General features: G+C 43.1%; 1 protein-coding gene across 1 annotated transcript; it reads left to right on the forward strand.

The window, feature by feature from the left end:
- Positions 1-401: 401 nt before the first annotated feature.
- LOC118402262 (protein phosphatase 1L-like) lies at positions 402-25721 on the forward strand. Its single transcript, XM_035800313.2, has 4 exons — positions 402-1890; positions 17707-17881; positions 20554-20715; positions 24046-25721. The coding sequence occupies exons 1-4, from the start codon at positions 1492-1494 to the stop codon at positions 24396-24398; spliced, it is 1089 nt and encodes a 362-aa protein (XP_035656206.1). The 5' UTR covers positions 402-1491; the 3' UTR covers positions 24399-25721.
- Positions 25722-25753: the final 32 nt, after the last annotated feature.

Raw genomic sequence — 25753 nt, forward strand, 5'->3', positions numbered from 1 at the left:
TTCCATTTCCATACAGGATTTACTACAGTGGTTAGAGCGTTGGGCCGGTAACCTAAAGGTTGCTAGTTCGAATCCCCGAGCTGACAAGGCAACAAATAAACGTTTCTGTTTCCATCTATGCGGGCCAGTCCTTGTGTCTCACTGGGCATTATATAACAATGGCTAACTGTGAACTTTCACACCTTCTCACAAATCAATTCAATTCAATTCAATTGACTTTATTGACATGGCAAGTTCATTATTACTTACATTGTCAACGTAATCACATAGAACAAATAAATATATTTTTATGTATATATCATATATATATATATATATATATATATATATATATATATATATATATATATATATATATATATATATATATATATATATATATATATTTCAATATCAACGGTTTTGATTATGCAGAGGTTGATTGATTCACAAGCCCTCACTGTCAGTCCTAGATATGGAAACACAATGTCCCTAGTACTATATGGATGTATACACTCGTGAAACACCGGCGTTACAGTCGAAAAGCAGTTTAGAGGGACAATTTGTATTTCACCTCAATAAGAGACAAAGGGAAATTTGTTTCAGCCACCAGAGGGCTACAAGACAACATTCCTTGTGGTACTGTTTAAGGTTAGTGTTCAGTGGTCACTAAGCCTTTCCCCGACAGCCACCAATGTGCATCCCAACACCAACACACCTGATACCCAAGTGTAATAAGTTGAATAGCACCTAACATTTCGATAAAAACATTTAATGATAATACAACTCTACAGTTAATTACATTTTAGTAAGCAGACCGGACTGAAATGTGTCATATTTCCTCAAGAAAACGAAATAAGCCTACTGGAATAAAATGAAAGCTATATTTCAGAAATAATGAATAATAAGGCTATTCCCTCACTTGCTGCAAGTGTTGTGATGATCCATCAGGACGTTCTGCCGCAGCTGCACGCTGTCATCCCAGACTAGAGTTGAAAACTGAGGGAGGGGGGGAAGGGGGGGTGTTGTTGATGCGGATGAGTAGAAGCTGAATAGGAGCATTTCCCACACGAGAAACGGGGTAAAGGCAAAAAGAGGCCACCAAACCCCTACGTCGCCCCCGGTGACAACTCCTCACATTCCGCTGGGTCTTCGCCCGTTATTCGGCGAAGCCTGCAATGGGCTACAGACGAAAGCGGATTCATAACGTGTTTTTGTTGTTGTCGGCAGATCCACTTGCAGCAGCTGTCCTTCCGAGAGCCAGGAGGACAGTCTCGCGTGTATATTTCAAGACAGCGGGCCTAGTTTCTCCTTCGCTCTTCACTTTATTGTGGCTATATTCGGCTGAGTAAATCCTGGGAATACATTGACCATTTAAATCCAATTAGATATATTTATAACAGTTCTGACATCAGACATTTATATGGTGGACGTTTTTTATTGTCCCATTGAACGGATATAATGGAGTGAATTGCACGAGGGGAGCGAGAGTCAGTAGTTTTCTTGCGTGTGATGATAGGAGACACAATGACGCTGTTGTCTCTTTTGGGTCGGATCATGCGTTATTTCCTCCTGAGGCCAGAGACATTGTTTCTGCTATGCATTAGCTTGGCCTTATGGAGTTACTTCTTCCACACGGACGAGGTGAAGACCATCGTCAAGTCTAGCCGGGATGCGGTGAAGATGGTGAAGGGGAAAGTCGCGGAGATAATGCAGAACGACAGGTTGGGGGGCCTGAGCGTCCTAGACGCGGAGTTCTCCAAAACCTGGGAGTTCAAAAATAACAATGTAGCTGTGTACTCCATTCAGGGGCGGCGTGACCACATGGAGGACCGCTTCGAGGTGCTCACGGACATCACCAACAAGAGTCATCCGTCTATATTCGGGATATTTGACGGTCACGGTGGTGAGGTATGTATCAACGGTGTGGGTGTCTTTCAAAAACACAGCCTAAAATAGGCCTGAACGGTCAGCATCATTATCATCATTTTCCTCGGAGTTGGCCATTTTAGGGGATGGGAATTTTAATCTAGATTGGCAATCCGCGGCCTCAAATCAATTTAAGAGTATATGCATTGATTTTATTCGATCTCAATTGATCTCAAAACCAACATGGCTAAACGCGAAAAACCCTGTTAATTCCTCATTGATTTATTTAATTCATACTAACAACTTCCATAAATATTTGTCCAGTGGAGTATTTGCATATGATCTCAGTGGTCATTGTGCCATAGTATTTATTAGAGATAAGAAACCTCAAAATACTCATAGTTTAATTAACCGCAAAATACTCATCGTTTAATTAAGAAGACACATTAAAAAAAAAAAATCCCCTCGGTGAGGGAGACATGACATGCACTACTCTGATTTAGGCACTTTCTCCTGTATTCCTGACCATGGATTGGTTCTACAAAATATATCCCCCATATGTATTCCTCTGGCAGATAAATATTCCCATTTGAAACAACTCAGAGTGAAATATAGATCTAACCTTCTTCTGAGCTATCTGAGCGTATTCAAATGAGAAATCAGTCCTGGGCCAAATCAAGTTAACTGGCAGTCTTTCAGACAATTGAGAAACAGATGTACTCAATTAATAAAGCTAAATCAAGCTACTTTTTACGTTCTATCTTTGACTCTGCTGGTGATCCTTCAAAATTTTGGAAAACAGTAAACGCACTGAAGCGTACACATTCCTCTTCTTCCCTGCCTCAGCAAGAATGGGATAAGTGATGCTTTTAATCATAATTTTATCTCGGCAGGCTTTCTATTTGAGTGAAACGGTGGTTTAATTGACCCTGGTCAGTCATTCGACTGCTCTTCCCTCTGCCAGCCTCTAGCTGACTAGACGGTTAACCAGTCAGCTTCTAGTAAATCTTTGTTTTCATTTCAACAATTTACTATCTGTGATGGGCGAGATGCCTTGCTTAAGATTGATGCAAAAAAGGGTCTTCCCCAAACTGTTACCACAAAGTTGGAAGCACAGAATCCTCTAGAATGTCATTGTATGCTGTAGCGTTAAGATTTCCCTTCACTGGAACTAAGGGGCCTAGCCCGAACCATTGAAAACAGCACCAGACCATTATTCCTCCTCCACCAACCTTTACAGTTGGAATTATGTATTGGGACAGGTAGTGTTCTCCTGGCATTCACCAAACCCAGATTAGTCCGTCGGACTGCCAGATGGTGAGCGATTCATCACTCCAGAGAACGCGTTTCCACTGCTACAGTCTAATGGTAGCGAGCTTTACACCACTCCAGCTGACACTTGGCATTGCACATGGTGATCTTAGGATTGTGTGCGGCTGCTCAGGCATGGAAACCCATTTCATGAAGCTCCTGACTAACAGTTCTTGTGCTGACAGACAATTTGTACGCGCTTCATCACTCGGCGGTCCCGTTCTGTGAGGTTGTGTGGCCAACCACACATTGAGCCGTTGTTTCTCCTAGATGTTTCCACTTCACAACAACAGCGCTTACAGTTGACTGCAGCTCTAGCAGGACAGAAATGTGATGAACTGACTTGTTGGAAAGGTGACATCCTATGACGGTGCCACGTTGAAAGTCACTGAGCTCTTCAGTAAGGCCATTCTACTGCCAATGTGTGTCTATGGAGATTGCATGGCGGTGCGCTCGATTTTATACACCTGTCAGCAACGGATGTGGCTGAAATAGCCAAATCCACGTATTTGGTGTCCACATACTTTCGTATATACTGTATATTGTAGTTAAAAAGCTGAGAATAAAAATGGTACTTTTCTAAATGAATAGGTCCTGCCTTTCACAAAATAGTAGAGGTCCTGCCTTTCACAAAATAGTAGAAAGCAGATCATTCAGTCGACGTTCCTTTTGGTCCCAGACTATGGCGACGTCATCTATATGAACACAGCAGCCACTTCATTAAAGCCATTAGATGCAGTTTATCGTAGCGCACTGCGCTTAATTACAGGCAACAGTTTTAGTTACTCATCACTGCATTCTCTACCAGAAAGTTGGTTTTCCATCTTTTATGTCACGCACAGGTTGATATATTGCTACGTTTTCATTTATAAAGCCCTTTTATTCAAAGTCCCACTGTGCCGATCATCTTTACTAAACTTTAGACATTCGAGTTACCACACCTGGTCTCAGGGATGGTTAACTCTGGAAACTCCTTTGGTCTCTACTGCGTTAACTGAAAGCTGGATTTACCTTTCTTGCATCTTATTTGTGAAACAACCTTCAAAATGTTCTTAAATTTGATGTTCTGGTGCCTCTCGGGCAATTCGGGACCTTATTACTGATGAATGTGTTGTTGTTTTTTATGACCGTCTTTTCCTCTCTTTCTGCTTTCATTTTGTATTCACATCTATTCACTGTTTAGTAGGCCCTGTGTGTGCAGCCTACCAGTACCTTTTGGTGGAACTAGGATCACCCCCTTTGTGCTCCTTTTTGTTTTTCTTGTGATGTCATCAGCACAAATACATGGGAGTTGAATTGCGTATGCGCACAGAGAGGCTGCCTTTGAGGCTTTGTGTGTCACACACATGGGTGTGAACCTTTTCCCCCTTTTTCTGTCAAGGGTCAGTGAATTCCCAAAGGAGCCTCCAGACCACATGTCTGGTGAACCATCTGCCACTCCGGTGTCCTCAGTGAGCCTGGAGGCGGGATTCTCTTTCTCACCGACACTATTACACGCTATTACAAAGCTATTACAAAGCCAGATACAAACTTATAAAGCTTCTGCAGGAGAGCAAAAAAAGTTAACTGCCTCAGGCACTGATTTTACAGCATCGACAAGAACCAAATTCAAACAATGTGCATTACAGTGCACATAAAATGCGAATCGCGCACTGTTTTTAATCCGTGCAGACACATCAGAATGCTTTTCACTCGTGATGGATGCACCGTCATAGTCTTGCCCAACAAGATCATTTCTGCAGTCCAGACCATGTTTTTCAAGGCAATCAATTATCATTTTTGTGAGACCTGCTGCATCTAAGCTTTCAGCTGACTGAAAGTGTAAAAAGCTTTTGTGGATGGCCCCGTTGTAACAGTACCTCACAACTAAATACATTTTTTCTTTAAATCTTTGGATTAATCTGCAATTACACTGAAAACGTCACTTTTTAAAAAAACTTATCTTATTACTTCACTTTGTACCATCTCAGCTCAGCCCTCAACAACTTCCTTCTGGATTTGGTGACTTGTGGACTTAGCAGTGCCACATGCATTCATCTTCTTCTCTATGAGATGGGTCATGCTTTGCCATTTCTTCTAAGATTGTCCAAAAAAATGACCCTTGTCGTGAGAGTCATCAGACTCTGGATGACCTATCTGCACTATATTTTGAGTGGCAGTTCATAGGAGCACATCTGCAGTTGTTTTAATGTAAGTACAGTTTTCCTCAACTTTATTTTTCCGGTCCTCATTTATGACATCTAACATTGACGAGTTGCTGTCAATAGCCCTTTTTTCGGCTGATTCCAAGCATACATAGCATTGATATGATGCTCTTCCTTCGAATGGAGCTTAAACCCAGAATCTTTAAACAGAGCCTTTTTCCCAGTTACAAAACCCTGACTGTGTGTGAAGGCAGATTCAGGTGTATTTGGGCAGAGAAAAATGCCTACTGGTGAAACAGTAAGTTGAATCTTGACTTAGAGAATATTCAAACTATGAATTGTCCTTATACCAGGAGCTGTTGAAAGCCCTTTTCCTAGTACCATGCTGAGTTCTGGGAAATGTTTTCAAACACGGCTGATACAGGACCCTCTTCTCTGGATCTTGTAATGTCTGAAATACACGTTAAATAATGTGTCATATCTCTATGGAAATGTGTAATTAAGGGATTCACAAGATTAGATACTAATAGCTGCTAACTAAAATGTGTAGTTTAAAGTATAGGCCTGGCCTACCATTGGGTCCTTTAGGAACAGAAGTCTGATATCTCTCCCTTTTTTTCATGTTTATTTGACCCTATGCAAAAAATATGGTTACATCTAAGCATCCAATTACCCACATTCTAGTCCAATCTCAATCTTAATTACAAATCCCCATTATCATAATTGTACCTTAAAACTGTATAACTGTACCTTAAGTTACTAGTTAGATCATGGCTAGCCCAACTCTGCAGTAAGTAACTTAGCTAGCTATAATTTCTTGCACCTTTACGATAGCAAACAGGCTATCTGCAAATTGTGGTAGTCTTTTGAGTAACGTTAACAGATTGATAGTAACACTTGTTCGTTTTGAGTTCAAGTACGAAAATCTAACTGAGGTAATAGATTTCAAGTTGCTGAACGTTAACTTGCTGAACACTGACAGCTGTAGCCTACTAGTTACCCCACATTAGCTAAACATTCATATACTGTAACTTACGACACTGCACTGTGTATGCATGTATTACTAGCACAGATGTAAACATAATGTTAGGCTAAATTGTTAACCGATCTCTCTTATCTGTCTGTTAATGGAGCCAAAGGTCTAACGTTAACTTACACAGCGACCCAAATTTCGTAAAAGTTGTTCAGGAAACCTAAACCCAATGCTAAACATGAACTTACTTCAAATATGATGCTTTCACCAAGTGTGAAAAGAGCTTGTGGAGCTGTGGAAATATTCTCTCTTCTTCTATATGTTCTTCTTATTCTTCTGTATCTCGCAACCAACGTTAATATTCTCTCTTCCTCATTCTCGATTTGAAAAATGCCAGTAGCGAATTACATGTTGGGGTGGCAAATCAGATGTCGGGGCTTCCCACTCTTCTTTCTATTCTAGTTAGAGGAAGTTTGCCATTTACAACATTAACAATGTCTACATGGTATGTCTGATTAATTAGATGTTATTTTAAAGCACCCAAAAATGCTTTTCTTTCAAAAACAAGAACATTTCAAAGTGACCACAAACTTTTGAAAGGTAGTGTACGTAAGATATGTAAACATTATCAAAGTGGCATTATTTAAAGTGATTTTTGATCCATTTATTAAAGTGGCTAATGATTTGAGTCTGTATGTAGGCAGCAGCTGTGTTAGTGATGGCTGTTTAACAGTCTGATGGCCTTAAGATGGAAGCTGTTTTTCAGTCTCTCGGTCCCAGCTTTGATGCACCTGTACTGACCTCGCCTTCTGGATGGTAGCGGGGTGAACAGGCAGCTGCTCGGTTGGTTGTTGTCCTTGATGATCTTTTTGGCCTTCCTGTGACATCGGGGGCTGTAGGTGTCCTGGAGGGAAGGTAGTTTGCCCCAGTGATGCGTTGTGCAGACTGCACCACCCTCTGGAGAGCCTTGCGGTTGTGGGCGGTGCAGTTGCCGTACCAGACGGTGATACAGCATGACAGGATGCTCTCAATTGTGCATCTGTAAAAGTTTGTGAGGGTTTTAGGTGACAAGCCAAATTTATTCAGCCTCCTGAGGTAGAAGAGGCGCTGTTGTGCCTGCTTCACCACACTGTCTTTGTGGGTGGACCGTTTCAGTTTGTCCGTGATGTGTACGCCGAGGAACTTAAAACTTTCTACCTTCTCCACTACTGTCCCATCGATGTGGATAGGGGGGTGCTCCCTCTTGCTCTTTCCTGAAGTCCACGATCATCTCCTTTGTTTTATTGACGTTGAGTGAGAGGTTGTTTTCCTGACACCACACTCCGAGTGCCCTCACCTCCCCCCTGTAGGCTGTCTCGTCATTGTTGGTAATCAAGCCCACTAATGTTGTGTTGTCTGCAAACTTGATGAATGAGTTGGAGGCATGCATGGCCGTGCAGTCATGGGTGAACAGGGAGTACAGGAGGGGGCTGAGCACACACCCTTGTGGTGCCTCAATGTTGAGGATCGGCGAAGTGGAGATGTAGTTTCCTGCCTTCACCACCTGGGGGGCGGCCCGTCTGGAAGTCCAGGACCCAATTGCACAGGGCGGGGTTCAGACCCAGGGCATCAAGCTTAATGATGAGCTTGGAGGGTGCTATGGTGAATGCTGAACTATAGTCAATGAACAGCATTCTTGCATAGGTATTCCTCTTGTCCAGATGGGGCAGTGTGCAGTGTGATGGGGATTGCGTCGTCTGTGGACCCGTTAGGGCGGTATGCAAACTGAAGTGGGTCTAGGGTGGCAGGTAAGGTGGAGGTGATATGATCTTTGACTAGTCTCTCAAAGCACTTCATGATGACAGAAGTGAGTGCTACAGGGAGATAGTGATTTAGTTCAGTTATCTTTGCCTTCTTGGGTACAGGAACAATTGTGGCCATCTTGAAGCATGTGGGGACAGCAGACTGGGATAGGGAGCGACTATTACATAGTTATTACACAAACACTTTTACACACTATTACACATGTATTTTAGAAGTCACAAATGCCACTTTAGTTTACTCATTAAGTATGGTGACTGTGTCTATCTTCACAAATGGAAATACTAAAGGATTTATGTTGATGGGAAGAAAGTATGTTCTATCGAGGCCATTTACTTCTTAGGAGTTTGTTCACCATGCATGTATTGTAAGATGAGACCCACATTAGACCTTATATTGACTACAGAAGATAGGCATTCAACTCTGCCATTTTGAGATTCATGTAGTTAATCCTCTCTACTTTTTATCTTATGGTAATGCTCATCTTCAGGCAGATGTTACTGTGTTCTCTATGTTATTGGCTCTTTCTAATGATTAAAAAATGTACGGATTAAAAAAAGTTTTTTTTGTGGGTGTTGTATTACCAGTCTTATATGTACACTGAAAACGAAAGCCAGTTCAACCTACATCAACTTTCAACCATTAGTAGTACTATGTCAGTCATGCTATTCCTTATCTAAATAGGTTGGCAAGATCCTGTTAATATAAGGGACCTCCTTGGCCTTAAGGCTTTGAATAGAGTTGTTGTTGTTGTTGTTGATGTTGATGTTGTGTAGTGAAGGCTGGAGGGAGTCTGATTGGGCGGGCTGTTTACATATCTATCTGGACCTTTCTGCCTATTCCTGTCTGGTCCCCCATCCCTCTGTGGGCCAATTACCACTCCTGCTGTGTTTGTGTGTTTTCTGTGGTCATGGTGACAGAGTGACATGCATTAGCTATTACTCTGCAGGCTGGGTTACTTTACCTTGTTCTCAGTGGGATTTTTGCCAGAAACACACAAATTAGAGTCCACACACACACACACACACACACACACACACACACACACACACACACACACACACACACACACACGGGGCGCACAAACTTAAAACATAACAAATTCCAGAACTGCAAGTGTTATTTATTTTCCATCAGTGTGTCAATGTACCGACTCCAACTTCCCTGCCTGGTTTGGCTTACTAGAGACAGTTAGGTGGAAACATGGAAAGACGCCACGCTGTAACCTTAAAGGCGCCAGGTTCCCCTGGATGGCTGTGAAATGACCCTCCATGCCTGTGACCTGCTGGTAGTTGGTGAACGTGATTTAGGCCTCCTTGATCATGTGAGGGAAATGTTCTGTTTTATGTATCAAATCAGTGCTACTTCATAATCACTTATTAGATGGGTTCGTGCAGGTGACTGACTGATCGCTTATGGAGGAATCCTCACTATCACTGATTCTCAGCTTGGCAATCGACCAGAATATTGCTATGGGAACAACCGAGGTGTCTCAGTTTCAAGGTCTCAACTTGGAGGGAGAGAGAGCCTCGTTAGGTATTGGCCAGTCACATGTGCGAGCCACCGGTAGTGATGAATTAGTTATGCTAAATCATGCAAATATAACTTGTCTGTGTATAGCTGTATATAAGACAGCAGCTGGGACCGCCCCAACAGAGCTTCTGATAGACCTGCAGGGTGTGCAGAGTTTGTTGTAACCTCTCCAGCTTGCTGATAATAAAAAGTGATTCATTTTAAGATCGGCTTCAAGTGTCCCTTGTGTTGAATTTCCACCACAATCTGTTGGCAGAAGTCTCTTGGTAGCTCCCATCCATCTTTTTCATTTGGATTGGAACTCTGTGTCTCGCCTGTCTCTCTGTCACAAAAAGGACCTGGCCAACTCCCGTACCAAACATTCACCTGCCTCTTTCTTCAGATACTCTTGTGACATGAAGCGAACAAACCAAAAAATGTTTCACCATTTTAGAGGTTGGAGTTTGGTGCACCAGCATCTGAGAGTGGAAGGTGGCTCTGTAGACCCAATGCTTAGGTACACTGTGCCCAGGCTGGCCGCATAGGCAATAAACCTGGCTGTCAGCAGCTGGGCAGAGTGGTCCTGCAGCAGGACCAAGGAGTTGAGCCCAGATTACCACAGGAGAAGTTGTCAATGTCTACATGAGGCAGGTCCCCTTTACAGTAGGTACACTGTTCACAGGCTGGCCACGTAGGCAATAAACCTGGCTGTCAACAGCAGGACCAAGGAGTTGCAAATAGTCCGAGTAGCCATTTGATTACCTGCTCAGGAGTCTTATGGCTTGGGGGTAAAAGCTGTTGAGAAGCCTTTTGGCCCTAGACTTGGTGCTCCGGTACCGCTTGCCATGCGGTAGCAGAGAGAACAGTCTATGACTGGGGTGGTTGGGGTCTTTGACCATTTTTAGGGCTGTCCTCTGACACCGCCTGGTGTAGAGGTCCTGGATGGCGGGCAGTTTAGCCCCAGTGATGTACTGGGCCGTATGCACTACCCTCTGTGGTGCCTTGTGGTCGGAGGCCGAGCAGTTGCCGTACCAGGCAGTGATGTAACCAGCCAGGATGCTCTCATTGTTGCAGCTGTAGAACCTTTTGGGGATCTGAGGACCCATATGCCTCTTCACGACTGTCTTGGTGTGTTTGGACCATTCTAGTTTGTTGGTGATGGGGACACCAAGGAACTTGAAGCTCTCAACCTGCTCTACTACATCCACGTAAATGAGAATGGGGGCGTGCTCGGGCCTCCTTTTCCTGTAGTCCACAATCATCTCCTTTGTCTTGATTACGTTGAGGGATAGGTTGTTATTCTGGCACCACCCAGCCAGGTCTCTGACGACCTCCCTATAGGCTGTCTCGTCGCTGTCAGTGATCAGGCATACCACTGTTGTGTCGTCTGCAAACTTAATGATGGTGTTGGAGTCGTGCCTGGCCATGCAGTCGTCGGTGAACAGGGAGTACAGGAGGGGACTGAGCACGCACCCCTGAGGGGCTCCAGTGTTGAGGATAAGCGTGGAAAATGTGTTGCTACCTACCCTCACCACCTGGGGGAGGCCCGTCAGGAAGTCCAGGATTCAGTTGCAGAGGGAGTTGTTTAGTCCCAGGATCCCAGGATATGGTGTTGAACGCTGAGCTGTAATCAATGAATAGCATTCCCACGTAGGTGTTCCTTTTGTCCAGGTGGGAAAGGGCAGTGTGAAGTGCAATAGAGATTGCATCATCTGTGGACCTGTTTAGGCGGTATGCAAATTGGAGTGGGTCTAGGGTTTCTGGGATAATGGTGTTAATGTGAGCCATTACAAGCCTTTCAGAGGACTTCATGGATACGGACGTGAGTGCTACGGGTCTGTAGTCATTTAGGCAGGTTACCTTAGTGCTATTGGGAACAGGGACTATGGTGGTCTGATTGAAGCATGTTGGTATTACAGACTCAAATCAGGGACATGTTGAAAATGTCAGTAAAGACACCTGCCAGTTGGTCAGCACATGCCCGGAGCACACGTCCTGGTAATCAGTCTGGCCCAGCGGCCTTGTGAATGTTGACCTGTTTAAAGATCTTACTCACGTCGGCTACGGGGAGCGTGATCACACAGTCGTCCGGAACAGCTGATGCTCTCATGCATGCCTCAGTTTTGCTTGCCTCGAAGCGAGCATAGAAGTGATTTTAGCTTGTCTGGTAGGCTTGTGTCACTGGGCAGCTTGCAGCTGTGCTTCCCTTTGTAGTCTGTAATAGTTTGCAGGCCCTGCCACATCCGACGCGCGTGGGGACGACGCCCTTGATGCACTTATTGATAAAGCCAGTGACTGATGTGGTATATCTTTGGTAAGTCGCTCTGGATAAGAGCGTCTGCTAAATGACTTAAATGTAATGTAAATGTCTTGGCCATGGTGGAGAGTTTGGAATCTGATTGATTGATTGCTTCTGTGGACAGGTGTTTTTTATACAGGTAACAAGCTGAGAGTAGGAGCACTCCCTTTAAGAGTGTGCTCCTAATCTCAGCTCATTACCTGTATAAAAGACACCTGGGAGCCAGAAATCTTTCTGATTGAGAGGGGGTCAAATACTTATTTCCCTCATTAAAATGCAAATCAATTTATAACATGTTTGACATGCGCTTTTCTGGATTTTTTTGTTGTTATTCTGTCTCTCACTGTTCAAATAAACCTACCATTAAAATTATAGACTGATCATTTCTTTGTCAGTGGGCAAACGTACAAAATCAACAGGGGATCAAATACTTTTTCCCCTCACTGTACTCCTCAATGCCATCGAAAGAATCCTGGAACATATTCCAGTCTGTGCTAGCAAAACCGTCCTGTAGTTTAGCATCTGCTTCATCTGACCACTTTTTTATAGACCGAGTCACTGGTGCTTCCTGCTTTCATTTTTGCTTGAAAGCAGGAATCAAGGGGATATAATTATGGTAGATTTGCCAAATGGAGGGCAAGGGAGAGCTTTCTACGCATCTCTGTGTGTGGAGTGAAGGTGATCTCTATTTTTTTCTCCCTCTGGTTGTGCATTTAACATGCTGATAGAAATGAGGTAAAACTGATTTAAGTTTCCCTGCATTAACGTCCCCGGCCACTAGGAGCACCACCTCTGGGTGAGTGGTTCCTGTTTGCTTATTTCCTTATACAGCTGACTCAGTGTGGTCTTAGTGCCAGCGTCCGTCTGTGCTGGTAAATAAACAGCCTCGGAAAAAAATAGATGAAAACTCTCTTGGAAAATAGTGTGGTCTACAGCTTATTATCAGCTACTCTACTTCAGGCGAGCAAAATCTAGAGACTTCCTTAGAATTTGTGCACCGGCTGTTGTTTAGAAAATATACACAAACCACCCCCCCATCTTACTGTGCTGTTCTTGCTAGCCGGTGCAGCTTATATCCCGCTAGCGGAATGTTTTTCATGTCGTAATTCAGCCACGATTCGGTGAAACATAAGATGTTACAGTTTTTGATGTCACTTTGGTAGGATATTAGTGATCGTACCTCGTCTAATGTATTGTCCAATGATTGTACGTTGGCAAGTAATATTGATGGTAAGGGCAGATTTCCCACTTGCCGTCGGCGGATCCTTACGAGGCACCCAGTGCCGTGTCCTCTATACAGGCGTCTCTTTCTCCTGCCAATGGCAGGGATTTTGGCCTTGTCGGGTGTCTGAAGTACATCCTGGGCGTCCTGCTTGGTGACCAAAAAATATTTGTCTAATCCGAGGTGAATAATCATTGTCCTGATATCCAGAAGTTTGTTTTGCCATAAGATATGGTGGCAGAAACATTACGTACAAAATAAGTTACAAATAACGCAACAAAAAAAACACATAATAGTACAATTGGTTAGTCACCTGTAACATGGCTGCCATTTCTTCCGGGCACCATCTTCAATTAAGAGAAGGTTGCACAACATCCTGACTAGTGCCAGAGACACGTCCAAGAGAAGCACACGCAGTAGACTATAGACCACTGAGGGAATGAGTTATAAGAACATGCATATAGGAATGTGTTGTGGAACTTTTTTGTCAGAAGGGGCCGTGTGTTGAATTAAGTTATCCGGAGCTGAGCTCTTTTGGCAAGCATATTGTGAGAGTAACAGAGGAGGTGTGTTAGTTTGAGAAAGCATGTGTATGTTTGCATGCACCAAACCCAACAGACTCAGACGGCTAAATGTTCACCTTTTCAGTACGAACCATAAGTTACCCAAGTCTCCGGAATGAAGAAAAATCTTCCACTCCTCCGCATTCCAGTTGCAGGAGGTGTTTGTGTTCAAGGGCTTTTCTCCAAATAATTTTCTGCAAGTTGGTAAATATAAATGTTTGCTTGTCCCCCAATATCAAATGGAGAGAAATGTCTCCAAAACAAATATCTGTGTATAGAACATAGCCTGTTCCTAACTGAGCAGTGTGTCCTTAAACTGCAAATATGTTGCATATTCTCAACTCTTTCTTTTTTCAATCTTTTAGCAGTCCTTATTTTGACCAAAAAGGTAAAAGGTCAGTAAAGTACCAGGAGCCTATCTCCGGTTTCTCTAATGTGAGACAACTTGATGTACAAGTTCACCCCCCTGGACAGGATGCTAGTCTATCACAGGACCTTACCTCCAATCTCTCTCCTCAATGCTGAGTGCCAAGCAGAGACTCATTGGGTCCCATTTTTTGTCTTTAGAATGACACAGCCGGAGCTCGAACTCTCAACCTTCCAATCTCAGGCCGGACACTCTTAACCAACAAGGCCATTACAAGTTAATATTCTATTTTGATTCAAACTGACAGTTGTGTTTTTGCGGGAACTTCTCTCTGAAAGGTTTTCTACCAAATGAAATTGAGTCTACAGCCATGAAGACTGCATTGACTTTTACATGGCTCAGTCATTTGGGCTCTTGGATGGGTAACTACATTCACTGTTCACTATTCAATGCTCCCTGTGTACACTTAGAGCGAGACTAATGAAGAGTTGGTTGTTTTGATCATCTATTTATACCATTTCACTTCATCATCACCCCCCCCTCTCCTTTTCTCTCTCAATTGAATCTGCTCCTACAATTATCACTACGGGTGAAATGAGTTTGTTCGTTAATATCTCATCTGCCTCAGTTAATTGGATGCCTTGATTACAGGACTGATGAAAACACAACAACTGTTGATTGCAAAGTGTAACGAATATGCAAACGACATGAGCGTTGGAGCCTCAAGTTTGAGAGAGTTTTGAACGGTTCTCTACTGAAATATTTCTGAACGTCTAGCTGCTGAATTAGTGTTCAGTGAACGTGATCTGAGGAGAAAGTAGGGGGCAGGGGAAATAAGGAAAGGGCTTGAAAAAGAGAGCAGGAAGGAGGGAGGAATGGCGATGAAGAGAGGTTGTTGAATAATTAAGCACAGAACACCTGTTGAACCGTCCTTCATTTTTTCTTTCACCTCCCAGACAAAAAAATAACCACTAAGATACATTTTTACTTGTAGTTAAACAAAGAGGATTCACTGTGCTTACCGGAGTAAGGTAGCTTTGGCGGATAGGAGCGTTGGGCTAGTAACCGGAAAGGTTGCTGGATCGAATTCCTGAGCTGACAAGGTAAAAATCTGTCATTCTGCCCCCGAGCAAGGCATTTAACCCACTGTTCCCGGGCGCTGATGACGTGGTTGCTGATTAAGGCAGCCACCAGCACCTCTCTGATTTAGAGAGGTTGGGTTAAATGCGGAAGACACATTTCAGTTGAATGCATTCAGTTCAACTGAATGAATGAATTCAGTACAACTGACTAGGTATCCCCCTTTCCCTAATACACATTCATCTCAATATACAGTCTTTTTAACATCATCACTGGAAACCAATGTTAACCTTCATGCACACTGTAGAGCTCTTCCCATGGTACTTGATTAGTCATTATTAACTATTATAAACTGGGAGGTTCGAACCCTGAATGCTGATTGGCTGACAGCCATTGTATATCAGACCGTATACCAGGGGTATGACAAAACATTTATTTTTACTGCTTTAATTACGTTGGTAACCAGTTTATAACCCGTTCAATAAGGCAAATCAAACTTTATTTGTCACATGCTCCGAATACAAGTGTAGACCTTACATTGAAATGCTTACTTACAAGCCATTAACCAACAGTGCAGTTCAAACCCTCAGGGGTTTGTGATACTTACATATTATTATACATTTTTGGGGGGTGATATATCGCCAATATACCACAGCTATGGGCTGTGTCAAGGCACTCAGCGATGCGCTGTGCCTAAAAACAGCCCTTAGCTGTGGTATATTGGCCATATTACCACACCTCCTCGGGCCTTATTGCTTAACAAATACCATGGCATTGTTGATTACTTGTTTCCGATTGGCTTGACAAGCATTCTAGAGCATGCATTATTTACCTATAATGCACAGTATATTTGCATGGTAGAATTCAATGGCTATATTTCCTTCTTAAACTTTCTATGTTTGAGCTGGGGGTTTTTTTACCACCTTTTCCTCCCCAATTTCATGGTATCCAATTGTTAGTAGCTACTATCTAGTCTCATCGCTACGGGCTCGGGAGAGACGAAGGTCGAAAGTCATGTGTCCTCCGATACTCAACCAGCCGCACTGCTTCTTAACACAGCGCGCATCCAACCCGGAAGCCAGCTGTACCAATGTGTCGGAGGAAACACCGTGCACCTGGCAACCTTGGTTAGCGCACACTGCGCCCAGCCCGCCACAGCGCCCTTAACCACTGCGCCACCCGGGAGGCCCTTGAGCTGCTTTTGAAAGCAAAAGTCGAATTGAAAACATTATTGGCATTGTTGAATTCGATTTTCATAATGACAAGCAAGGACTGATGTTTTGGTTAGCTAAACTAGCAAGTCTGGTTGTTTGGCTACCACGGCAACTACTGTAGATAACTAGTAAACGTGCTAGCTACCTCAGTGGATGTTGAACACATATCTCTTGGCAACTGTGTTACATTATAGCCAAGGTCCCATGCGTTCTCTGGAAAATGATAATGAACTCGGCGCTCTATGCGTTCTCTGGAAAACAATGCAACTCCGTGGAAAGTCAGTTCCACTCTGCTAGCACGTCGTGGAACACACCTTCTACGTCGTTCATTATTTTCCATAGAACGCATAGCCTCGTTGATTATTCCTTACACAATTAATTCCTGAACAGCCAGGCATGATTCATTGAAATTAGCAACTCAACCAAGTGTGCGTTTGGGCGTGCATATTAAAATATCTTACAAATAGCCTCCATTCACTCAGTGCTTTATGTAAACACATTAATTATGTGTAGACATACTGCCATACACATACATTTCTACACTGTATATATAAAATGTGCTTGGTCAAATATAACTTATATGGATGGTCCTGTGCTATGTATAGCTTTTTGTTTAGATATGCTCTTACTGGGTCTTACTGTAAATAATGAATAGGCTCCCTCTAGTCTTTATGAATATTTCTGGTAGCTCCTAGAAAGCATGGGTATCTTTAAGTGTCATGTCGTGCCTTTGGTGTGTATAAAAAGTATTTTCAACTTGTATTTTGGGGTCAAGTCCATTTCAATGTATTTCAATTTGAAGAACTTGTTTTGACTATCAATTTAAATTGAACCATGATATAAATGGACATTTTGAAACTAAACATCTGATACTTTGTTTACCTTGGCAGCTACCTCCCGAGTGGCGCAGCGGTCTAAGGCTCTGCATCTCGGTGCTAGATGTGTCACTACAGACCCTGGTTCGATTCCAGGCTGTATCACAACCGGCCGTGATTGGGAGTCCCATAGGGAGGCGCACAATTGTCCCAGCGATGTACGGATTAGGGTTTGGCTGCCGTTGACTTGCCTAGTTAAATAAAGGTTAAGTATAAAATAAAATCTCCTGTCTGTGCTCTTGTAAAAGATGGGCACATAGACACTCTATCTCAAGGCTACCATTAATTTACTCAGAACACTGCTGAGTATAGATAATAATCATGTACGTCTTTCAAACATTTGGATGAATTTGGCTATAAGAAAAAAAGCTAACATTCTGTACATGTAACGGCACGGTGTTGTATCAACAAATCGTTGGAATGTCGACCAGTCAAATAACTGAAATTCAACCAAATAAGGGTAAATTATTTTTCTATCCTCCCTTTTCTCTCTCTCAGGCTGCAGCTGACTTTGTGAAGGCCCACTTGCCAGAGTCTCTGAGGCAGCAGCTGCTGTCCTATGACAGGGAGAAGAGGGAGGGCGTTCTCACCTACCACAGCATCCTGGAGCAGCGCATCCTGGCTGTGGACCGAGACATGGTGGACAAGCTCTCCGCCAATCATGACGAAGCAGGTGAGGGACCGTTTTGCCAATAATTAATAAGATTGCATGTACAGGGGGAACCTGATCCTAGATCAGCACTCCTACTCTGAGATGTTTTGTGAATACGAGCCCAGGTGTTACACATTAAAAAGGTGGCAACAATGGGGGAGGGGTTAAGACAGTAGGTCAGATAGTTATCTTCAGTAGGAAACGAAAATATGTGTTCTTATTGGACAAGTTAAGGTAGTGCCTCCCTGTTTCACTCTGTTTTCCACCTTTTTTTTTTTTTTTTTTAACCTTTATTTAACCAGGCAAGTCAGTCAGACACATTATTATTTTCAATGACGGCCTAGGTTAACTGCCTGTTCAGGGGCAGAACGACAGATTTGTACCTTGTCAGCTCAGGGGTTTGAACTCGCAACCTTCCAGTTACTAGTCCAACGCTCTAACCACTAGGCTACGCTGCCGCCCCATTGAATGTAACCCAGGTTAAGACTGGTCAGAGTTGACCCTCTCTGTAAAACATCCTAATGACGTTCTGCGTAGAGAAAACAGAAAGACACGGAACACTTTTTATAAATGTAAAGCACTTTTTTAGATGTTTTACAGATTTTGTCTATGAAGAAGAAAAGCCGTATACCTCAAATGTAGTATTATTTGTTATGGCGACTGTGAAATGTCTCCATGTAGAAGACCTTTTGAAGGTCAAGACATAAAGTCAGTGTCGCATCCCTTTGTTGCCCTGGGAGATTTATTGTCAGCCCTGAGAAATGGATTAGATGCCTGTACTGGAAACAGTACCTTATAAATCAATTCCAATGGAAGTGGAGGACATGGGCAGAATGAAAAGATAAACCTTTGTCAGATAAGTTATTAGGGCCAGGAATAGCATTCACTCCTGTTACTCTGATGCTTTCATTGTTATGATATACACTGAGTGTATAAAACATTGGGAACACTTTCCTAATATTGAGTTGCACCCCTCCTTTGCCCTCAGAACAGCCTCAATTCATCAGGGCATGGACTCTAAAAGGTATCGAAAGCATTTAAAAAAAAAAATGTTTTTACCTTTAGGCAAGCAGGCAAGTCAGTTAAGAACACATTCTTATTTTCAATGACGGCCTGGGAACAGTGGGTTAACTGCCTGTTCAGGGGCAGAACGACAGATTTGTACCTTGTCAGCTCAGGGTTTGAACTCGCAACCTTCCAGTTACTAGTCCAACGCTCTAACCACTAGGCTACGCTGCCGCCCCATTGAACGTAACCCAGGTTAAGACTGGTCAGAGTTGACCCTCTCTGTAAAACATCCTAATGACGTTCTGCGTAGAGAAAACAGAAAGACACGGAACACTTTTTATAAATGTAAAGCACTTTTTTAGATGTTTTACAGATTTTGTCTATGAAGAAGAAAAGCCGTATACCTCAAATGTAGTATTATTTGTTATGGCGACTGTGAAATGTCTCCATGTAGAAGACCTTTTGAAGGTCAAGACATAAAGTCAGTGTCGCATCCCTTTGTTGCCCTGGGAGATTTATTGTCAGCCCTGAGAAATGGATTAGATGCCTGTACTGGAAACAGTACCTTATAAATCAATTCCAATGGAAGTGGAGGACATGGGCAGAATGAAAAGATAAACCTTTGTCAGATAAGTTATTAGGGCCAGGAATAGCATTCACTCCTGTTACTCTGATGCTTTCATTGTTATGATATACACTGAGTGTATAAAACATTGGGAACACTTTCCTAATATTGAGTTGCACCCCTCCTTTGCCCTCAGAACAGCCTCAATTCATCAGGGCATGGACTCTAAAAGGTATCGAAAGCATTTAAAAAAAAAAATGTTTTTACCTTTAGGCAAGCAGGCAAGTCAGTTAAGAACACATTCTTATTTTCAATGACGGCCTGGGAACAGTGGGTTAACTGCCTGTTCAGGGGCAGAACGACAGATTTGTACCTTGTCAGCTCGGGGGTTTGAACTCGCAACCTTCCGGTTACTAGTCCAACGCTCTAACCACTAGGCTACGCTGCCGCATTCCACATTCCATTGTTGACTCCAATGCTTCCCACAGTCTTGTCAAGTTGGCTGGATGTCCTTTTGGGTGGTAGCCCATTCTTGATACACACGGGAAACTGAAAAACCCAGCAGCGTTGCAGTTCTTGACACACTCAAAGCGGTGCGCCTGGCACCTACTGTCTTGCCCATTCACCCTCTGAATGGCGCACAGACACAATCCATGTCTTAATTGTCTCAAAGCTTAAAAAGCCCTTTTTAACCTGTCTACTCCCCTTCATCTACACTGATTTGAAGTGGATTTAACAAGTGACATCAATAAGGGATCAGAGCTTTCACCTGGATTCACCTGGTCAGTCTGTGTCATGGAAAGAGCAGGTGTTCTTAATGTTTTTTACACTCAGTGTAAATACACTCTGGCGTTCAGTATTGCGCTTGATTAGTAGTCTAGGATACACATATTGTATTCTGAAAATGAGAAACACAGGTGAAAAATGTATTCAATTAAACTTAAAGGGACATCACATTTAAAAAAAAAAATCAAAGTTCGTCAAATGTTTTCATTACTTCACAGTAGTCTAATATCAAAATAGATCCACGTCCCAGGCCATCGGTTGTGTAGATCTAGCTATGGTTTTGGAATGTAATGTCCCTTTAAAAAAGAAAAAAAAAAAATTCTCTCTCTCTTAGGCACTACATGTCTGGTGGCCCTGCTATCAGACCGGGAGCTAACAGTGGCCAACGTTGGGGATTCGCGGGGCGTGCTGTGTGACAAGGATGGGAATGCGGTGGCCCTGTCACATGACCACAAGCCCTACCAGCTCAAAGAGCGCAAGAGGATCAAGAGGGCAGGTGAGCGGAGTGCTGCATGGATCAAAAGGACCACAACGTTATGGGGACGTTGTGGAGACGTTTGTGTCAAACCAAGCTAAACTGTAAATTCTACAGAGTTAAGTCACGCTAAATTTCACAGGGCTGTTTTAGAACGGAACTAAAAAAGCATTTTCAATGAAAAAAATCTCAATTGAAAATGCTTCTCAGTCCAGCACCAGGCTTCAAGGTCCCGTGCTGTCAAAATTATGTTTTGTTCTGTGTTTCCAAACCTCTCTGCCAATAACATCTACTTTTCCCCTCCCAAGTCAGACCACTCCCAGACAGTCCTAGCAAAATTCTTGTTTCAGAAATAGTGTTTTGCTAAAAAGCTATTTTTCTTTCTTTTTGACCATTTCAATGGAATGTACTTAATTTTTACCAAGAAAGGATTTGATATTGATAATAAAAATCTGCTGCATTGGGCCTTCAAACTGTCCAGGAAACAAACTGTCACAGAAACAAAACACATATACATTTGCTTGGCTGTGGCAGGCAGTGTATAATTATCCTCATAAAATGTTTCCCACATTTCAGCAGATCACAATGGCACGCTAGGATGAATCACTGGAATGAATCAGTGTCTAATGGAGAGACTAAGAATTGCAGCCTTGAGTCGCCACCTGTTGGCCCTCTTTGGAAATGCAAACAGTGATGTCTTATCAAATCCAATCAAATTGTGTTGGTCACATACACATATTTAGACGTTATTGTGGGTGTAGCAAAATGCTTGTGTTCCTAGCTCCAACAGTGCAGCAGTATCTAACAATTCACAACAATACACACAAATCTAAAAGTAAAATAATGGAATTAAGAAATACAAATATTAGATCGAGCAATGTCGCAGTGGCATTGACTAAAATGCAGTAGAATAGAAAACAGTATATACATATGAGAAAACTAAAGCAGTATGTAAACATTATTAAAGTGACCAGTGATTCCATTTCTATGTACATAGGGCAGCAGCCTCTAAGGTGCAGTGTTACGTAACCAGGTAGAAGCCGGCAAGTGATGGTTATTTAACTGTCTGATGGCATTGAGATAGAAGCAGTTTTTCAGTCTCTCGGTCCCAGCTTTGATGCACAGGTACTGACCTCACATTTTGGATGATAGTGGGGTGAACAGGCCGTGGCTCAGGTTGTTGATGTCCTTGATGATCTTTTTGGCCTCCCCGTGACATCGGGGGCTGTAGGTGTCCTGGAGAGTAGATAGTTTACCCTCTGTGATGCGTTGGGCAGACCGCACCAACCTCTGGAGAGCCCTGTGGTTGCGGGCAGTGCAGTTGCTGTACCAAGTGGTGATACAGCCCGACAGGATGCTCTCAATTTTGCATCCGTAAAAGTTTGTGGGGGTTTTAGAGGCCAAGCCCCTAAAATTTCTTCAGCCTCCTGAGGTTGAAGAGGCGCTGTTGCACCTTCTTCACCACACTGTCTGTGTGGGTGGACCATTTCAGATCGTCAGTGATGTGTACGCCGAGGAGCTTGAAGCTTTCCACCTTCGCTGCGGTCCCGTCAATCTGGATGGGGGGGTGCTCCCTCAGCTGTTTTCTGAAGTCCACGATCAGCTCCTTCGTTTTGTTGACGTTGAGTGAGAGGTTATTTTCCTGGCACCACTCTCCCAGGGCTCTCACCTCCCTGTACGCTGTCTCGTCATTGTTGCTAATCAGGTCTACTACTTGTCTTCTGCAAACTTGATGATTGAGTTGGAGGCATACGTGGCCATGCAGTCATGGGTGAACAGGGAGTACAGGAGGGGGCTGAGCACGCACCCTTGTGGGGCCCCTGTGTTGAGGATCAGCAAAGTGGAGGTGTTGTTTCTACCTTCAACACCTGGGGGCGGCCCGTCAGGAAGCCCAGCTTAATGATGAGCTTGGAGGGTACTATGGTGTTGAATGCTGAGCTATAGTCAATGAACAGCATTCTTACATAGGTATTCCTCTTGTCCAGATGGGATAGGGCATTGTGCAGTGCGATGGTGATTGCATCGTCGGTGGATCTATTGGGGCGGTAAGCAAATCGAAGTGGGTCTAGGGTGTCAGGTAAGGTGGAGGTGATCTGATCCTTGACTAGCCTCTCAAAGCACTTCATGATGACAGAAGTGAGTGCTACAGGGAGATAGTGATTTAGTTCAGTTATCTTTGCCTTCTTTGGTACAGGAACAATGGTGGACATCTTGAAGCAAGTGGGGACAGCAGTCTGGGATAGGGATAGATTGAATATGTCCGTAAACACACCAGCCAGCTGTTCTGCGCATGCTCTGAGGACATGGCTAGAGATGCCGTCTGGGCCGGCAGCCTTGCGAGGGTTATTAGCTCTGACAAATGATAGGAAGTACTAATATATCCTGTGCTGGATTTGGTCAGTGGTGGAAAAAGTACCCAATTGTCATACTTGAGTAAAAGTGTAATAGAAAATTACTCAAGTAAAAGTGAAAGTTACTCAGTAAAATACTACTTGAGTAAAAGTCTAAAAGTATTTGGTTTTAAATATACGTAAGTTTCACAAGTGGATTGAATTCCTAAAATATACCTAAGTATCAAAGTAAAAGTATAAATCATTTCAAATTCCTTATATTAACCAAAGCAGGCAGTAGCATTTTCTTGTTTTTAAAATGTATGGATAGCCAGGGGCACACTCCAACACTCAGACATCATTTACAAACTATGCATTTGTTTTTAGTGATTCCGCCATAATATAATAATAATAATATATGCCATTTAGCTGACGCTTTTATCCAAAGCGACTTACAGTCATGTGTGCATACATTCTACGTATGGGTGGTCCCGGGAATCGAACCCACTACCCTGGCGTTACAAGCGCCATGCTCTACCAACTGAGCCACAGAAGGACCTACCGCCAGAACATAGGCAGTAGGGATGACCATGTGTTCTCTTGATAAGTGTGGGAATTTGACAATTTTCCTTTTCTGCTCAGCATTCAAAATGTAACGAGTACTTTGGGTTGTCAGGGAAAATGTATGGAGTAAAAAATACATCATTTTAGGAATGTAGTGAAGTAAAAGTTTTTAAAAATCTGTAAAGTAAAGTACAGATACCCAGAAAAACTACTTAAGTAGTACTTTCAAGTATTTTTACTTAAGTACTTTACGCCACTGGATATGGTAAATATAATATTTATAGATATATAGATATTGTGTACTTTGACTAGGATACAGACATTTCTATTCTCAGTCTGCACTTTTTTCTGTGTTGTTTTCTGTGTACACAATGAATGACCAATGTCCCAGTGTGGAATAATAAAGTTACAGGTAGTTTAATTCAATTGCATTGCACTTCCATTCCTTCACCACCAGGGGGCTTCATAAGCTTCAACGGTTCATGGCGAGTCCAGGGCATCCTGGCCATGTCTCGATCGCTGGGCGACTACCCCCTGAAGAACCTCAACGTGGTCATCCCCGATCCTGACGTGTTGACCTTTGACCTGGACAAGCTGCAGCCCGAGTTCATGATCCTAGCGTCGGACGGCCTGTGGGACGCCTTCAGCAACGAGGAGGCGGTGCGCTTTGTGCGCGAGCGCCTGGACGAGCCGCACTACGGTGCCAAGAGCATTGTGCTGCAGTCCTTTTACCGCGGCTGCCCAGACAACATCACTGTCATGGTGGTCAAGTTCAAGAGTGGTCCTGTGGGGAGCAGGGCTGGGGAGTAGAGGTGGTGATGAGGTCACAATGTCATGATAGGGCCATCATTATTGTTAGATTGTCTCTTCTCCCTCAACCTGGGGAGGATTGGGAACTGTCGCAACCTGGATACCTGGCATTCTCTTTGACACGCACGTACCCCTACACCCAAAACTATTTGTTTTAATTTCTGACCATAACTTTTGGAAAGATACACATTTTTGTTTGATATATGGATTTTATTCTGAAGCTGGAGTGCTAGATCGTCCTGACACACACACCTCCGTCTCACACATTGGCATTCAGCATGAACACTAATCTCATCCATTCAACCTTTACTGACACACAACTGGAGATCACCCCTTCTGCATCAATGAGAAGATGACTCTCTGACTCAACCAGCACTGCATACTGTGATCTACTGTTCTCTACCAACAAACAACAGCAGTGTGTTCTACTGTCAAAGGACTGACACTGTCCTGAAGAGAGAAAAAAAAAATTTACCTTTTGGGACTTTTATTGTTGGGGAATGATAAGCCCTTATATCAGCCCATAAAAATGCTGTAAGTTCCTTGGTCGTATACAGGATCAAACCCTGACTTAGCTCCAGCCATTGCCTTTTTTTTGTTAACACAGTCTTAACCAGGCTGATGTATAGTTACTCTATTATGGTACTGGACCTGTATAGGATATTTGTTTAGCCTATCCATGTTTGGGAAAGATCTGTGAATGTTAGCACACAGGTGTTGGTGCGTCCGTCGGAATCGACTGATTCAAAGGCTACACAGCTGAGACAGCAAGGCTAATTGCCAGTAATATGCAATATGATTGGAGTGAATACTGATGTGTCAATAAGGCCAGGATCATGTTAGAGACCAAGGATGGCCAACTTTGCTCCGGAAGTAGCAGCAGTGTGTGCAGGGTTTCATTCCAGCCCAGCACACCTGATTCAAAGAGTTTTAAGTAATAAAGACTGCACACACGGGTTATCCAGGAACAGTTGGCCACCCTTGTGTTAGTTTTACTACTGTACTACTGTATTGAATACTAAAATTACTACTGTATTTCATAGGTACATTTTATGCTTGAAATTGTGGCAAACCTTTTATAATTTAACAATGTACCTTATTTGCCTTATTTGTTGATTCCGTTTTAATATTATTGTCAAATAAAAACATATACAGCTGTTTATTGTTGACCTTTACACACGCATAAGTCGACGATGTAACAACAAGCGTCGCTTGTAGTAGACAGCTCACCAACAAGTCACTCGTATACTCTGCCAAACACAAAATATATGACTTTGCTGAATACAGTCTGTCAGTATTAAAATTCAATGCTACCTTGTGAAATGTTTTTGTTGTCCTTACTTTTGCCAATTTAA

Source organism: Oncorhynchus keta, chromosome 23 (genome assembly GCF_023373465.1).
Source record: "Oncorhynchus keta strain PuntledgeMale-10-30-2019 chromosome 23, Oket_V2, whole genome shotgun sequence".
Taxonomy (NCBI): Eukaryota; Metazoa; Chordata; class Actinopteri; order Salmoniformes; family Salmonidae; genus Oncorhynchus; species Oncorhynchus keta.